Source organism: Ixodes scapularis, unplaced genomic scaffold (assembly GCF_016920785.2).
Source record: "Ixodes scapularis isolate PalLabHiFi unplaced genomic scaffold, ASM1692078v2 PGA_scaffold4__175_contigs__length_147842914, whole genome shotgun sequence".
Classification (NCBI taxonomy): domain Eukaryota; kingdom Metazoa; phylum Arthropoda; class Arachnida; order Ixodida; family Ixodidae; genus Ixodes; species Ixodes scapularis.
The window spans coordinates 71,992,331-72,010,280 of NW_024609879.1; the positions used below are offsets into that span (position 1 = coordinate 71,992,331).

The 17,950-nt window shown below is 46.0% G+C and overlaps 1 protein-coding gene across 1 annotated transcript in view; it reads left to right on the forward strand.

Annotated features, from left to right (window-relative positions):
* LOC115329269 overlaps positions 1–17,950 on the forward strand; it is an 81,769-nt gene that overhangs the window by 25,480 nt on the left and 38,339 nt on the right. Inside the window, exons 3-5 of the mRNA XM_040218004.1 lie at positions 8,259–8,333; positions 8,390–8,535; positions 16,165–16,202. Of these exons, the coding sequence (XP_040073938.1) occupies positions 8,259–8,333; positions 8,390–8,535; positions 16,165–16,202 (259 nt within the window). The remainder of the gene's footprint in view (positions 1–8,258; positions 8,334–8,389; positions 8,536–16,164; positions 16,203–17,950) is intronic.

Sequence of the window (17,950 nt, forward strand, 5' to 3'; positions counted from 1 at the left end):
TCTACCATAACTTGGAAGTAGTGGCCCGTGAATGGGCCCCCAAAGTCGACATGGAGCCTGGACCAAGGCTTCTCGGGAAAAGGCCAAGGCGTGATGGGTACGCCACGTGGAGACTTGTGATAAGCTTGACAGACATTGCAGTCTCTCACTTGATTGGCGATAGCATTATCGATGCCTGGCCACCAGACATGGCATCTGGCAATCATCTTGGTTTTTTCTACTCCAGGGTGTCCAGCATGAAGAAGTTGAAGCACTTGGGGCTGTAGGAGCTTAGGCACTACTACACGAGATCCCCACAAAAGGCAACCTTCGTGTAGGCTGAGTTCGTTGTACCTGGCAGAGAAAGGACCCCAGTCTCCACCGGCAGGAAAAGCTGTTCCAGTGAGCACAGCCTGCACCACCTGCGAGAGCATAGGATCTCTCTTTGTCATTCGAGCGACTGTAGCTGGAGATAAGACATCAGAGTAGGACTGCTCCAGCATGAACACGTCGGCTGGCGTGCTATCGGGGGCGCTGTTCGTCGGAAGAGGCAGTCTGCTGAGACCGTCGGCGTTCCCCAACAGCCTTCCAGGTCTGTAGATGAGTTTAAACTGGTAACATGAAAGGGTCAAAGCCCACCTTGTAACTCGGGGAGAGGCTTGGCTTGGCACCGCAGTTGTGGTCGGTTACCGCAGTGAATGGTCTCTCCCACAGCTATTGGTGAAACTTGCTTACGCCGAAAACCAAAGCAAGAACTTCTCTGTCAACTTGACTGTAATTTTGTTCAGCCGGAAGTAAACACCGTGACGCAAACGCCACTGGTCGCTCTCTTCCATCATTCTCGATATGCGCCAGCACAGCATTAACACCGTACGGTGACGCGTCGCAGCTGAGTAGAAGCTCTTTTTTGGAGTCGTAATGCACCAGAACAGGTGCTCTTGTCAAGAGCCTTTTACTTTCACAAAAGGCTTGCCGTTTCTCCTTCTGCCACGTCCGCCTCTTGCCCTCCATGAGCAGCAGATGCAGGGGCCGAAGCGTCGATGAAAGATTTGGCAACAAACGTCTGTAAAAGTTCATCAAGCCAAGGTAACTTTGAAGTTCCTTCGCGTTACGAGGAACAGGGGCGTTGACGATGGCATCCACCTTCTTTGGGTTTGCAACCAGTCCGTGGTTGTTAATGACGTGGCCCAGGTACTCCACTTCAGGTGCAAAGAACTCGCATTTTTCCAACTTCACATTGAGATGGGCATCCTGAAGTCACTGAAGAACGCTCTTGAGGTTCTTCAAGTGGTCCTGATCATCAACACCCGTGACAATGATGTCGTCAAAGTAAACGGCTACGCTTCGTAAGCCTCGGAAAAGATTCTCCATTTCGCGCTGGAATATGGCCGGGGCCGAAGATACTCCGAACGGGAGCCTATAGCACCGAAAAAGACTCATGTGGGTGTTCAACACGTGGAACAGGGTAGGTTTCCAATCGTGACACGGGATTCACTGTCACTTTATAGTCTCAGAATATGCGCACCCTGCCATCCTTCTTTCAGAAAGAAACAATGGGGGCTGCCCAGTCCGAAGTTTTGACAGGTTCGATCACCCCCTCCCGTTGCAATCTCTGGAGTTTCTGGGTGACTCCATCGCGCAGTGCAAATGGGAGAGGTCGGGGCTTGCAGAACTTTGGTGAAGCATCCGTGGGCACAAGAATTTTTTGCAGAAATTCCCTTGAAGACGCCTAAGCCCTCTTCGAAGACTCCAGAGAATTGACTTATAATGGTTCCGACATCAGTCAGCTTGTTCACAGTCTCGAGTCCCTCGAAGCTCAGGCCCAGAGCGCGAAACCAGTTCCGGCCAAGCAACGTTGCTGAAGGTTCGGTGGTAAAGAACAGTGGAGAAACTTCCTCATGACCTTTGTACTTAATATGAACGTTTGCTTTGCCTTTGACTTGCACAAGGTCTCCAGAAAATCCCCGCAAAAGAACGTTTGAATGTTTGGGACTCATATTGGCACATGCAGCGTGAAACCTGGCTGCAGACATCACCGAGACGCTTGCTCCGGTATCTAGCTCCATGGAAAGAGGTTTGCCGAAAACTTCAACGGAGATCAGAAAAGGTGGTACCGTGGCCGATCCACTTAGGTGCCACATGTCGTAAGTCGTCGCTTGCGAGAATTGACTTGAGTCTTCAGAAGTGTCAACGTCGTTGTGGACTGTGTTCATCTGAGCCGACGGCGTTGATCTTTGCTGACCTCGACGAGGCGTCCGCGAAGCCTTTGATTTGGGCAGATTCACGTTCTTCCTTGAGTTGAACACCGCCAACAGGTGACCTTTCTTCTGACAGCAATGGCACGTCGAATCAATGTGTCTGCATTGAGGTGTCAGGTGGCTTCTCTCTCCGCAGCGATAACAGCTGGTATTTTGGGCTGGGTCTCCAACCTTGTGTGTAGACAGAATGCTTACACCAGCCTGGCAGAGATCGCCGGCATCCTTCTTCGCAGATTCCATTGCGAGCGCAGTTTGAACAGCAATTTAGAAGGTGAGGTCCGGTAACTCGAGCAGCCGGGTCTGAATCGTAGCGTTGTTGATGCCACACACGATTCTTTCGCGCAGCATGTTTTCAAATTCGGTTCCGTAATCACAATGCTCTGATAAGAATTTCAGTGCTGCAACGAAATCGCTGATCGATTCCGCTTCAGAACGTACCCGGGTGTTGAAGTAAAAACACTGAACCACAGCTGAAGGTGTAGGAGCGTAATGCTTCCCGAGTACAGCCAGAATCTCGGTGAGTGACTTGTCCTGTGGTGTCAGGGGCTTCACCAGGTTCCGAAGTAGGGTGTACGTCCTTTGGCAGCAGCAGCTCAAGAAAATCGACTTCTTTTTCGCCGCAGCGACGTCGTTGGCGTTGAAAAATTCATGAATTCGTTCCACGTAGGCAGGCCGCTCATCGCCTCCCCCCTCGAAGGCTTCATTACGGCCGAACGTTGGCATTCTTTTTTCTTCTTCTTCCTCGTCGCCAATTGTTCCTACACCAGTTTAGAAGGCGGTGCAGGTGGCGCTAGTAGGCGGTTAACACTTATGTCTTACCTGGCACCACCACCGCCTTCCACATTTTGCGGTTCACCATGAATCTATTACAGCTCCATAGGCTGCGCTTACAGAGAATGTTAGCTCCCCGTGTGGCGGATTGACTGAGGTGGACGTAATGATGTTTCAGATAGTTTGCCTCGTACGACAACTCAACACCTAGGTACTTATACTTGTTCAGTACCGGTAATACGACAAGGCCAAATGCGAGGCTATCGAGGTTTTCTCTCTCAGTGCCCGCGAATTGTATCAGGGCGTATTTGGATATGTTGTACTAGAGACCAAGCACGACAGCGTCATCAGCACATTTCTGGAGAAGTTGTTGCATCTCCGTTTCACAGCCCGCCGTCAGCACAATGTCGTCCGCGAAGGTCAGACCCAGTAGCACCCAGTTTATGACCTCTCCGTTTTCCAGGTGCAGTAGCGAGAAGCCCAGTCCAGTGTGTCTATGCTGGAAAAAGCGGTGGAGAAACTGCATCGTGACGTCGCTGGTGGGAGGAGCCTAATCTCCATCGCCAACAAACTACATCAGAAGAGAACTGCACTGTGACGTGTCCGGTGACGTCGCCGAACTGTGGGGATTAAGTTGAAATTACTTCGTTTCTTTCTTGCTACAGAGAATTTCGGAGAATCCCAAAACTAGGCAGTGAATGGTTCGGCGTTCAGTGCGGCATGGCTGCAAGATTTCAATCGCAGTGTGCTAGTTTTCCCCAGCACTTGCAGGAGCAGACTGACGAAGTTGGTTCGCTTGGGTGATTATCTCCGTTGGGCCCCAGATTTCTATATGGCGCGGCCAACGACCTCCCACCTGTCGTGACGACCTCCGCCCGGGACCCTCACGGGCCCCGCTGTGACCTCCGGGGACCTCTCGATGAGATTTAGGCGAACGTCCACTTATTCCGCACGGGTGAACGCCATGTGTGCCATGCCAACTCTCATGGTGTACGTGGTGGGGAAGGAAGGCCTCGATCGGACAGTCCGCTTCCGTGGAGGCCTTAAGGTCCTGCCATGCGCATGCCGGTTCGAACGCGTACTTCGCTGGTCGCGGAGACACGTAGTTCCGCGCAGCGTGATTAGCTTCCTCGATGAGGCGGGCGCACCGGACCTGCTCTTCAAGGGTCTCAAATGTGAGGTTGCTGAGGTAATCGTGGTATCTTAGGTGGCACTGTCTTCTGACCCGAGCTACTCGGTCCGACTGCGGTGTATTCGGGTCCGCCCTCTTGAGCAGCTCTAGCATGACCCGAACGCACTGGACCACACTTTCCTCCGGGTGCTGCATCCTTGCGTCGAGCTCTCGGAGAATCTGCGTTGCGTAGCCTCCGGGCAGGAACTCTTCTCGCAGTCTTGTCTGTAAGTCCGCCAGGTGGTGAAGGGGGCCTGCGACCACAACCAGCACTCGGCGCTGGCTTCCAACGCCAGTGGGACAATGCGGTCCCCGATGAAGGGTTCCGATGCACCGGAGGCAAGGTGGTACGTCTGCAACTCACCCAGGAAGTTTGCCACGGACTTGACGTCGTCGTACCTCGTGTAGACTGGAATCGTCAAGTGTGGTCAGGACTCTCGCGGTGGAGTCTCCTGCCGGCCAGGCGTGAGGGCCAGGCGCTGCATCACGGAATCACACGTCACCGGGACCTTCGCGAATTGGGTCACTTCTGCTGCTGCGGCCGTCGCGGCTCCCTGCTCCCATGTGAGCATGCCTGCAAGCGCAACAAAAAAAGAAACGTCACCATAAACCAACACAAGCACAAGAGAAGCGAAAAAGTAAGAAAAGAAACGCCCACCTGAAACTAACAAAAGAGCGCAGAACGATTGCCGCGGCCAGAAAAGAAACAGTTCGAAACACGCCAATACAACGCGCCGCCTCTGATCCGTCTTATGAAGGCGGCGCGCGCGATGTGCGCGCGGCCGGCTTGACTCCGCGCCACCCGGGAAAGTCCGCCACCTGTGCACCGTAGGTTGGAGACTGGGCTGGGGAGCCACCAGGGTGCCCACAACCTTAAGTCCTACATGAGCACGCTAGACCTGCTTCTCTAAAAAAATCTGTGGAAACGTGCATTAGCAGGTGTGCCCGAGTTGTTAGCAAACATTTTCAGAGGAATTCGATTAAGTGACAGCGATTCCTGTGTGATGTTCGCGCAGTACGGCGAAATGTTGGTGGAAAGTGTGAAGACAGTGGTGTACAATGTTTCTTTTATTGTTGTCTGAGTGCACTATTTCCACACAATGTGGCGAAGGGGTGCATACTGTCCCTTTTGCACTGATACTTGAGTGCGCTTGCCGCGGTGTTCTCGTAGTAGCGGTCTGTAGAAGACATTACGGTCATTGTTTTGCGGAAAGGGGATGCGGGTGAAAGAATTGAGGTAGATGTAGGGGGCATGTGAGATTGGGGGTCTTCGTCTGTCCGTAAGTTCATCTGTGTCCTACTCGTCTATCCGCAGAGCGGGCAAGCTAGCCTAGCTGCGCGCATGCAACGGCGGCCTCGGCGGAGTAGGCGCTTTCGACCCGACGGATCCTTCTCGAACGGCGCTCTCTTGCAAGCATGCGCGCCACGGGGACTGTATACCGACTGCGGTCGCGGTCACCGAGTGCAACTAACGCAGTTCCCGAGAGTACGGCGTCGTCGAAGATGCGATCAACAGAGTTATCGTGGGCGCCTTCATTTTCAGCGGTATTTTGGGGCGCGTTCAGGCCCCATCCAACACTATATCCGAAAAATAGCGGCCCCAAAAGCCCAAGCCCTAATGCTCGTTTTGAGTATACGCATGCGCAGTAGCGACGACGTTATTTCTTAGGGTTTGCGGACGTTATTCCAAAACTCCCAAAGGTTCACAACTTGTTCCACGCGTCTATAATGCCAACAAATATCAAAAAGCATACTTACCAAATGTGTTGAATTGCAAGTCGGACTGTCGCGTCGTGGACATTCCACGCTCTTCTTGAACATCATCATCATAACAGCAAACTTCACAGACAGATAAACTTAAATAAATTAGAACATTTCTATGTGTAAAAGCATTTCCATCCTCCGAGACAGACGCACCCAACGCTCTGAAAAAAGTTTGTGCGTCTACTTTCACGCACAACACTCGGAGAGCCAATCACCGCAACTTACGGAGGGAGCTCAGCAAATAACGATGCCGAAACAAATGTTTAGACCAAAAAACGCCGTCTCAGTTGTGACATTAAGCAATGCAAGCCTGCCGTTTTGCATTGCTTAATGTCACAACTGAGACGGCGTTTTTTTGGTCTCAACATACGTTTCGGCATTGTCATTCGCTGAGCTGCCTTCGTAAGTTGCCGTGATCGGCCCTCCTAGCGTTGTGTGTTAGAGTGAAGGCACGACTAGCGCAACTATGTCGGAGAAAAAAGAAAGAGGAACTGGTGTCGCTAGCGAAGGTGATCTGTTTCCTTAGAGAACCGAAACCGAAACTGACTAAATCTCGATAGAAGGATGCCGTAAAAATATTTTCAGTTTACACTTTTGTATTAGTAAATAGTTTTAACGCACCAAGCTCCAAAGTATTAGTTATGGTATTGTCCTAAAATTCCGTCAGAAAAGCAAGCATTCCAATATGCTATTTTCCTCTAAATTGAGACTGTATGTTAGTCTGATTCTAGCATTAACTTCGGCTACGAAACTATTCGATTTTTTATAACCCCATTGATGTATAACGATAGTGTGTTATGTAAAATGGGTTGAAACCATTTTTGCCGTCCGAACATATTAAGAAAAAGATAAGCGCAACATTGTCGCATAATTAACTCCACTAATGTACTCTTTATACATGCTGGATTTTTAGCGAGGACACATCTTTGGACGTGGAGTAGATATTTGTATCACACAACCCAGGTTACATAACACATGCATCAAATTTAGCGGCGTATTTGTGACACGAACTATATTTACCTCAGCTGGATGTCAGACAAATATATCAGTTCCGCCCCAGGCAACTTTGCGAGAGTAAAGGAACGTGTTCCCATTTCTCCGATTCTCAATTGTTGCGTCCAATGTGCATTTGCATTGTTCTGACTGACATATGTCTTATTGGTTTGTACTGCTCAGATAGACATGCAGAATTGTCCTAGGCATACCTATTGGATCACTCGAGATTTTTACCATAGTCAAAAATACATTCCTAATTGGCCAGAAAAATATTTCGTTAGACCGATAAAAATTTCTAATGGTCCAATAAAGTTCGTATGGGGCCAGTCTAACCTCCTGTGGAACCAATAGGAATGCCTATTAGACGGATAGAAATTCATAAAGGCCCTAGAAACCTTCCTATGGGACCGATATACATTCCTATGAGATTAATAAAAATTCCTATTGGACCGACACAGATTCCTATAGAACAAATCGAAATTCCTATCAGACCGATAAAAATGTCTATTGGTCCGATACATATCTTAATTATAATTTTTGATAGGGAGTGTACTGAAACTGAAACAGTGCATGCGACATGTTTTAAAGTACAAAATCTTACTTTCTGAAATGGCCCTAATGGAGTTTAACATCCCAATAAGGCCATACAGGTTGTGGCTTCCTGTAAGGAACCATTTAGGACTTCCCATTTGAGTATATGCGGGAGCTGGTTTGTTTCCTCACGGTTCATAACGTAACTGGTTTCCCACACAAAGAACCCAAATAGGAATAAACAGGAAACCTTCCTGTAGCTCTTCCCATTCACAAGTATACAGGAACCACCTTCTGTAACACTTCCTGTATACCATTGATATCCGCTTTTTCAATAGAGGGCTATCACTTGAAGAATATACAATTATATTTGTTTAACCAGTCGTCTTTAATTAACCAAGGTAACCATGAGACAGGTCGAGGATATATACTTTCTTTAATTTCATTTAATAAATTGTCCACTACCATCAAGGCTTATTCTAAGGTTCTTAGATAATCAATTATATTATTATTCGGAGCCACATATAGGGCAGTTCTAAGTGTAATAAAACGACGAGATGCATTGATGCACAACACAACGGCGGCCACCGCAAGACCGCAGATTTAATTATGAATTTGCGTTTTCAGGCTGGCCGTATAAATTTAAAAAAAACTGTAAAAATAAAGTTCGTTTCTAAATTTCACGCAGGCTACTTTGTTCCTTTAAAAAGTGTTTTGCATTTTTTAATTACATGTAAGACTAAAATACTCTACTGCGTCTCATCACCTGTCGCCCTTTTTTCTTTCAGATCAACGATATATTTTGGACTCGGAAAGATATACTCTATGTAACGTTCATTTTTTTACAGGCCAGCGTGTGGAATGTAAGCGTCATCTGCGTGTGCATATCTTTCTTATTTATAGTATCATATTTCTGCAGCCCGGCAAGCAAGCTCAGACTGCCACCGGAAGTCTTAATGCTGAAGTGCTAAAAAGACTCCTAAAGGAACAAGTGGCCAAAGTAGAGAAGAAGTGGAAGAAAACGCACCCCCATGAACCCATTAGTGCCGCTATTTTTGTTACCACGTAAGTTTCTTGATTTGTAAAAAACCTTTCTTGTAGGGCAAGCTGTTGAGCTGATACTATATATCATCTCAACGAAAAGACCCTATTGAAAATTCGTCTATTGTGCCAACCAGGATTTTTTAAAGGTTTTGACGTACCCATCAAACATGTTTGATGTGTTTAAAATGTTTGTCAAAGATTTCTAAGGGTTATGACGTACCCTTTGAACTCTCTTGGTGGAAGGCTCTGCCCCTCGTAACTCTCAAAGCTTGTAATGAATTTATGTGAAAACACTCCTTTGCGGGCAAGGAGGTCGACGTGCTCGGGAATGGACTGCCGAAGACAACAAAAATGTTCTGTGCCCTTAGAGTGGAGATTTTGCACGAGCGTCTCCAAGCTTGCATTAAGAAATGCGAGACTGTCAATAAAGCGAAGGTTGCCTGTTTCTAAAAAAATAAAATTCTGGCATGAGCTTCCGAGTACGTTAATGTCCTTGGACTCGAACAAATTAAGTTTTCCTAGAAAAAAGCTAAGGTCATAGGAATGGCTATGCGCTATGAGTGGAACAGTATGTTTGTTGATTCGATACTTTAATTAACACTGGGAGAAAAGTGCCCGCATATACTCTTTTGTCGTGTGGTCGTGGGCGCGATTTTTCATTTTCTTGCTAAAGCGTTCGAAGCAAATGCCACAGCGAGAAGAGTCCAAGTAGGAAGCCTCGTTTTCTCGAGTCATTTCAAGAGGCACTTCACTCGACCTAATCAATCGCGGTATTTCCTTCGATAGAAAGTTACGAATCAAAATGAATCTTTCTACGTAGTCCGGCCCGCGATAGAGGTATTCCTCAACAATGGATGAGTCGTTAGAGCAGATGACGAGAAGGCAGAAAGAGCTGGGGATGTGATTCTCGTAAACATTTCCCGTCGACTGGGTCGGTTCCAGAATCGCTTCAATGTCGTCACCGCTACAAAAAAGAAACTCTTCCATGACATGCGTGCTCCGAAAGTACAGGTGGTCACCCTTGTTTGGGAAGACCGTTTTGCCCTGCTTCATATTCCCACACATTGAGAGATGGTTAGATAGGGTTTTCTGCCTCTGAAACCCAGTCAGACACCTCTTACAACGAAAGCGTAGGCTTTTGGCAATTAAAAAAAAAAGTCTCGCAAAGTTTGTAAAGCCCACAAAATGGTTCTAAATAAGGAGGAGATCGACATGTTGTTCCAACTCGACATGAACTACCTTCAGTGGGTAGACAAAGTTTTTGTTGCTGTCATATACAAACACGTTCAGTGAGACAATTTCTTCGCTCAAAGGCCTCCACGTCCTGTGGAAAGGTTACAGGGAACGTTTTCGGAAACACATACTGTCACATATGTTTACGATACGAGGATGCTCTTCCTCCGTAAAACCCGTTCACAGGATGCAAAGCGGCGAGCACCGCAAACACAGAGCACATGACCGGTTCAGATTTGTGAAGACGTTCACTGTCATTAACGAGGCATTGCTTTGAGGCAAGTGGCTTTGGCAGAGAAAAATTTCCGCAACCAACAATCAGAGGAAGAAATCGTCCCAAATTAATAGCACAAACTTTGATCCCGACAAGAAAAAATCCCGAGCCTTGTTCCTTATAGTGTTCTAACTGGGCAGCTATTTCAGCGCAAACTCGCTTAATTGAACAACTGATATTACCGTCCACAAATGCGGTTTGGACCTGACAATGAAAAAAACTGCACAGTCACATCAATGTCGTCATCAGGAAGGAGATGTCCGAGCTCGACAGCAAGTGTAACAAAATAACGCAGAGGCCGAGCAAAATATCTGAGCACAATTGACATATGCACTGCATGTTGGCTAAACAATATGTGCACGTCGAGCGTTTCTGTGTCTATTTCGTGTAAGTGTAACTCGTACTGAGCCACGTAATTGTGAAGAGGGCACACTCCCTCGTAAAACGGAATGCATGGTGAGGAGGTCACACTGTGAACCGAGGCTATAGATGAACTTGTAGAGATTCTGCAGTCGAATAATATCGGTCGTCGAGAGAGCATAGGTGACAGGACAGGTAACCATGATGGAAATGAGGTGGCTAGACGATATTCATAGATATACGACAAACAGATGACGAAGTTGCTAGATGATTCGGGTCGTCTAGGTGTCGGTGACATATTCAGATACCGAAACCAAAAATCCTATTAGCGAGAAAAACGCCAGGAGTTTAGACTGCTCACCTTGCTGTGCGAGAAGGGTGTGATGTCTTCCTAGGGCAGTTCCGCGAAACGCTTCGGTAAAAATACTTTTACCACCTCGTTCTCCAGATGGAGGGTCTCACACACACACACACACACACGGACGAGCCGAAGCAAGGGTTCACTCGACAGACCGTCAGCACCGATATCTTGACTTTGGACTGGATTAAGCCAATGCTTAGAAACATAGACGATGACGACAATTACAGTGAAGACAGAGAGAAGACACCTCCATATTTATACTAAGCGGCTTAGAAAATACCGACTCGATGTAAAATCTGAGCTGTGACATTAATCAATGCAAGCGTGACGTTTAACATTCCATAATGTCACAACTCAGACTGAGTTTTTTGGTCCAAACATATGTTTCGGCATTGCCATTCGCTGAGCTGCCTCTGTAAGTTGCGGCGATTGGCTCTCCGAGGGTTATGCGTGAAAGTAGACGCGCAAACGTTTTTAGAGTGTACTTCGTTTCATCTTAGGTCCGAGCGCGGCCGATGTTGTGAGCCGAAGGGCCAATCAGGCAGCAAAAGAGGCACAACGTCAGAGAGCGTGGTGTTTTCGGAGGTTCGCAAACACCGGGACCACAGCCAACACCACGATCCGATTGAGCCAATGAAACAACGGCAAACGTGCGTCGTCAGAGAGCGCGCTGTATTCGGAGGTTCGTTATCACCGCGACCACAAAAGACCCAACGATCCAGTCAGCCTGTGAAACGGCGCCAAACGTGCGTCGTCAGAGAGCGTGCTGTTTTCGGAGGTTTGTTGTGATGTTTGCGTGACCCCTCAGGCGAATTTGAGGCAATAAAATTAAGTAGTATGTCAAAGCGAATTAAGAGGATTCAAAGTGAACTAGGAAAATAAATAGCCTGTCCTTAATTCATCGACGCTTGGGCTTTCACCTTCAAGTCGTCTTAGGGATAACGTAAAATACCCTGTGAATTTTCCTATGCGCACATACACTTCGCTTGTCATTACATTGAATACAGTACAGTTCGCATCCAGCGGGAACATTTATATACACAGCACTTACAATTATAAACATAAACCCCACAGACCCCTCAAAGAAAATTGGGGTGTGTGTATGTTTATACAGCCTGGAACTTAGTTTACCTTAACGATCGACTTGTCTCCCATTTGTAGATGAGAAATTTAGCCAGTGCAGATAAATAGATATTTTTTGAAGCTTGGGGAAGTAAGCCGGAGTTTGTGCTTTCTCTGGCTGGCTACTCCGTGCGGAAGGATAGAGGGGAATAAAGACGATTAGAAGAAGAGCAAGTCACGCGCACATAAACATAACACACACACGCACGCACTCAAAGTTGATCGATCAGTCCGCTGTCTTCGACATACTTTTGCATAGCTTTTAAGACGATGCGTTGATGCCGCTTGTTCTTCCATGGGCCTAGGATTTTTTTCCATTCATTGGTCTGGGATCCAGCTGGTGAAGTATGTCACGGAGACGGCCCTTTTTCCCAGTCTACGTAGCAGTGCTGGCACCGCTCTGGAACTTTGCTGTTTCTAATGGTTTCGTTTATTCGTTTGGCAAAATTAGCGGTAAAAGCGTCAATGCAACCGAGGTTTTCATCGTGTTTGACTGGGAGACTGAAGTACATGGAGCCTTCGATACCGCTGGCACTCAATTAGCTCAATTGCGTTTCTTAAAAAAAAAAAAAAAAAAAAAACTTGCGTGACGTGCTTGAAAAACGAAACTGAAAGAAACTGTGGAGGGAAGGAGGGACTTTTCTCCAGCCTCCCTGGAGTAGGAGAAAAACATCTCGTTGTCCGCTTGGCGGCGCGTCAGTAGAAGGAAGGCAGCCTTCGTTGCCTCCCTTCTACTGACTTGTACAGCAATAGGCCCTCGTTAAATCTCCCACTTTATCGTCCCTGCAGCATTTATGCTTTATAGCACTTTTGACGACGCATGGTCTACGGGCTTGCTTCGTCACCACTTCAGAGAGCCTTCGTTGCCGCTGACGCTCAGTCAGCTCATTGGTTTCTATTAAATAAAAACCAGTGCGATGCCTCCGAAAAACGAAAACGAAAGATGATGAGGCGGGGGGAGGAACTTTCCTCTCGTCTGTCTGGAGAAGAAAAAGAAAACATTGTTTCTTTCTCCTCGTGTCCGCTTTGCGGTCGAGTCAGTACAAGGGAGAAAAAACACGTCGTTTCTACCCTTTTTCTATTTTTTTGTTTGAGTGTAGAAATAGTAGGGCTTCATGCGGCTGATCTAAGCCACTTCGGAGGCCCTGGAGCGATGATCTATTTGTTGGCTTATAAGGCATGACTTCATAATTGGTTGGGAAGAGCTGTCAGACAATACAAAAGTGCTAACGAACTATTTGAAGAACTTTTCTCATATGCCCAGTGCACACAGAGGAATCCACAAGAGGACCTAGTTGCTTATGTTATAGGTAGCGTGAAGGTGACGGTCGTCGTAATGCAGTTTACATGCGTAAGCTTTAACTGTTTTATGGTGCGAACTGACGCCATCAGTTTTAAAACCGCGCCAAACGGCACCTCACATCCTTTTTCCACGTGAAGCCAGAACCACGCGAAAAGCTAGACAACGGCACCTAAAGTCTCTGATCCCAAAGGAGGTGAGTAAAGCTGATGGATTTTCGGCTTCGGTCCCATTTGCTGGTGCGCGTCTACGAGGCTCCCATTGGCTGTTGCGCGTCAGTTTCAACGACCGCTTACCCCATGGCGCTGCGTGTGTGTCAGCGCGCCGTTGACACGGAGCGTCCAAGGTCAGAGCGGCAAGGAGAGCGCGCGCGCTGACCGGCGGCGAAAAGTACGCAGCAGACGAAATAAGGGAGAGGAGGAACGGCATGCATGCTTTCGCATTAACAACTCATAAGAAGCGCTTATGTGCACCTCAAACCTTTTTGTTGCTGACTTTTCGAGGTGCGCATACGGACGAAATGACGAGCATCTTTTCTTCTGATATGATCTCCTCTGCGCACGGCTGGACGAAGTGGTCAGCTCCGTGGGAAAATACTATTTTAAGATGTTTCAAGGGCTTGAACGCCTGTAGCAGGTAGTATGGATATAGTCTGTAGAAGATTGTCGGGCAATATTATATGCTTATGTTATGTAAGGCAGAATGGTGTCCCAGTTGTTGGGGTTGTCGGTGACATAAATTGAAACCATCCCAGCAATAGCACGGTTAAAGCGCTCGGTCGATTCTTTGATTTCAGAATGATAGGCTGCTGTAACTTTATAAACTGCGGAAAAAGGAAAGGACATCTTCTAGGGCATAAAAGAGAAAAGGACCGCCTCGATCACTTAGTGTGTATTGTGGAGCTTCGTGGTGCGCCAGAATCAAGTGGATAAAAAAATGTGCGACTTCGTATACAAATATTAATAGGAGAACTACATCGTTGAAAGTAGAAAAAAGAAGAACTTGTTTCGGGAAAACTGCGACGGCGGTTTGCAGATGGTGCGTGTTTACTCTGGAATGTAGCCGAGAGATATTTAAACCATCGAGTGTGCGCTAAGCCTTGTGCTGCCTAAAGTAGAATTTCCCAAGCGCGATATCTTTATAAAAATAAACCAAATACGAAAACAGAGCCCCCCTTTTCTTACGGAGATGATCGATTGAGGCAACAATTCCCATCAGAACCTACGTAACTAAGTTTGGAAATGCTCGATTAAGGTCACGTGACTGGAAAGAGATGGCAAAAGCGTTGACCACCTCTCCACCTGCTTTTCTCTTCGCCACTCGACAACGCAGCGCATGTTCCATTGAAAGTAATCTGCAAAGGAGGCTTCCACCATTAAATTGCAATCGTTCCCCTTGTTTTGAGTTAAACTCTCACTTCATTCTGGACGCTCTACAACCCCCGTTTTTGACTTTGCGCCATCTCTCAGCAGCATATACAAGTCGGCAAGCACCGTTATGGCTCCGCCTCCAGAAAGCTGTAGTTGTAGATCTTTCTAGAGCTATTAAATAAGTTACGCTTGAGAGTAACTACACTTGAGCCATTTTAGTGCTTAAGATCATTGTGGCCGGTTATCTGGAGCTTTATCAGGAATCGAGGGAAACGGGATTTCGTTCTCCAGAATTGCGAAAGCAGCCCCCGCCAGAGCAAAAATGCCGTTTCCTGAGCTTCCCGACGCCATATCTCGAGGTCAGGAAGGCGTATTTTCGAATCGTAGCGATCGTTAGTTGCGTCCGCTCTTCACTAAACGCCAGGATGGCGGCTCCCAGGTGGAAATCGGTGACTGAACTGCAGATATTATAAGCGTTGGTTATTTAGTGACCCGAAATTACCGGAAAGAGGCTCTCTTTTTTTCTTTTTAAGGAAATAAATTAAAATGTTGACATTGTTCCTTCAACCTCCCACCATATAGCCGCATGTCTGTAGTAAATGGCGACGCGATGCGTTGAGAAACCAACTTTTTGCAGACCAGCTCATATTTGATCGACGCATTAGTGTACACGCTATATATAAAGCAAAAAGATATTTCCGAAAATATTGAATTATAAATGGACGCCACAAGACGTTTTTGCTTTAGTGAAAGTTAAATCTCAAGCTCCAGCTCATAAAAACTTTGAAAAAGAAAAAAATTATAAAACAAGCGTTCCATAAAACTTATATTTTACTAATTGCTAAAGCTTGGGCTTGGGCTTGGGCTAGTAGGTTGTACATTGATAGACGTGCTGCGCTGCGAAGTTCTACAGAACAAACGCGTGACCAAAAATTGAAAGGAAAAGGATGAGTCACATTGAGATGAGGAAAAACACAACGAACACGAATGGGCGCAGACTAACAACTGTTTAATCTTTTTCTTTCTTTTTCCTTTTCAATGCATGAGTTTCCCTATGCGTGAGTTTGGAAAAGAACGAAAGCAATTTTCGGTCAGGGGTTTGTTCTGTAGAACTTTGCAGCGCAGCACGTCTATCAATTATATTTTACATCTTTCTCCTGAGTACTGAAGCGTTAGTCCTTAAATGAGTAGATAGATTGATAAATTGTCCTTAGTAGTTGGTCATGGGAGAAAATGAGCGGCTTCCATGCTTGATCACGAACTAAGTATACATTTAAAACAGAACAAACTGTGTGAATAAAACTTTCTTGGCTGTGTTTGTGACGTGTCATTTGTACCTTTTCTTCTTTCTTTTTGGATTTTATTCTGTCTAAAGAAAACATATTCTTCAATTTGATAGCTCGAATAGGGGCTACAAAATCCTGCGTTAGTGCAAATATTTCTTTTATCTTCTTTATTCTCATTGGCCGTAAAAGTTCTGTGACAATGCTTAGTTTGTGAGTACTTTTATAAAATAATTAATTAATTTTGCTTCCTTTTGATTTGTTTTGCACATATAGAGTGCCAAGCAACAGAAACCAGATAGGGGAAATTTCACATAAATTAAACTAATACACGCCTTTTCTCGCAGGCAAGAAATTGGGAGCGAAACAGCAAATCTTCCCACCGGTAAGCAGATAAGTGTAAATCGGTTTTCACTCGCGCTTGCAGCCAAAATAAACTTTATATTAAAAAACAAACAAAAAAACTGACACACATACGGTTCGACAAACTCACACGCAGTGCTAGGTGGTTAAAGGGGGGGATGAGAAATTTGTGAACTTTATTTGATTGCTTGCTTCTTGGAGTAAACTTTAGCACACGACATAAACAAATTCACTGTTAATTGTAATTAGGATATGTTTAGCTTGTCAAATTGCTACTGGTTTAATCGTATAAAGATTTCGTTGCTTCACTAGTTGCTTCATCGTTCTTCAAACAACCTGTAAGTAGTTAGGAAACGATATAGGGAGTAGATTAAAAGTTAATCCGTGTACTGGATAGATAAGTCTGTCATGAGCAAAAGGTTGATGCTCTATGTGCGGAGCTATTTTCCGATCATTGGCACTCGTGATGTGAGATATGTTTGAGGTACAGCAATGGACATTGTAAGCTGAAACGACCAGGCAAGAACCAAACGATACCGGTGGTGCTGCGCGCCAAGTCGAACTAACAACGAGAAACAGCATGCGAACGAGAACACAGTATTATGTTACTTTATTTAGCCTGATCATGCTTTCAAACTCCGTGTCACTACTGCCCACGTACTACCAATGGGCTCGTTTTTATTGCTGAACATTAAGAAAGTGTTGAGAATGCCCTACAACAATGCCAGGTGCAACCTTAACCGAACGAGAAAAAAAAAGGGGGGGGGGGGGGTAATTATGTGGGATTGAACTGGTAAAAGGAAAAAAAAACGTGTTGGCAGTCTATAATATAAAAATTCATTTTATTTTAGCACGAGCTTCCAAAGGCATATTGAAATAACATATATATATATATATATATATATATATATATATATATATATATATATATATATATAATACAATGACATACGTAAATACACACATACGCAACACTGAACTCAATAACACGGATAGATACGATTTAGTAAAAAGTAAAGCGCCTAAAACAAATCCCACACCTCTACTCATTTTGCGGAACAGGAATGCGTAAGCACTCAAGCACTATTCAAGCCGATTTTATTGTGCGCTGATCCTGTCGCTTTGTGATATACGCCGGCTACAATTTCACTCCAGATGCCAGCTTTCCCGGAGATAGGCTGTGAATATTTACGCATATCCTCGTGTCCAAAAAAGACCCTAAAAAATGCAAGATGAATAATAAACAAAAAAAACAGTTTCAAGGCAATAAAGCAAATACAGTTTTTTTTTCCTAATATAATGTGGACGCAGGTGACTGAAAATAAAACATGCGGAAATGAGGGGACCTAGAGTGGAAATTTCACGGCTGCTCGCCTCTGTGGACGAGCGATATAGGACCACCCTTTCTGTTAGGGTGCAGAATGTTGTTAAAAGTCGTAAAACTACTCCCCTCCCCCTCTTCCTCCCCTGAAGGCACAGGCAGCTATCGGGAGGACAGGGCAGTCCTGTGTATACTGCGTTTCACGATAACTTGTTGAACTGTGGCGGCTGCGGCCCCCGCGACCCAATAAGGGCGCCGGAGCAAGGCACGTGATAACACCCCATGGTGGAGGCCATCGGGGCCTCGTTACCGCCACAGCAACAAAGCTCCGCGACAAAGAGTAGTTCTAGGCTTCCTTTTGTTTTTTAACGGCAATTGAAATCGACCGAATCTATCTATAACGAGAAGATATAAAGCATCACACCCTTACAAAAATTTTTAATGCATTT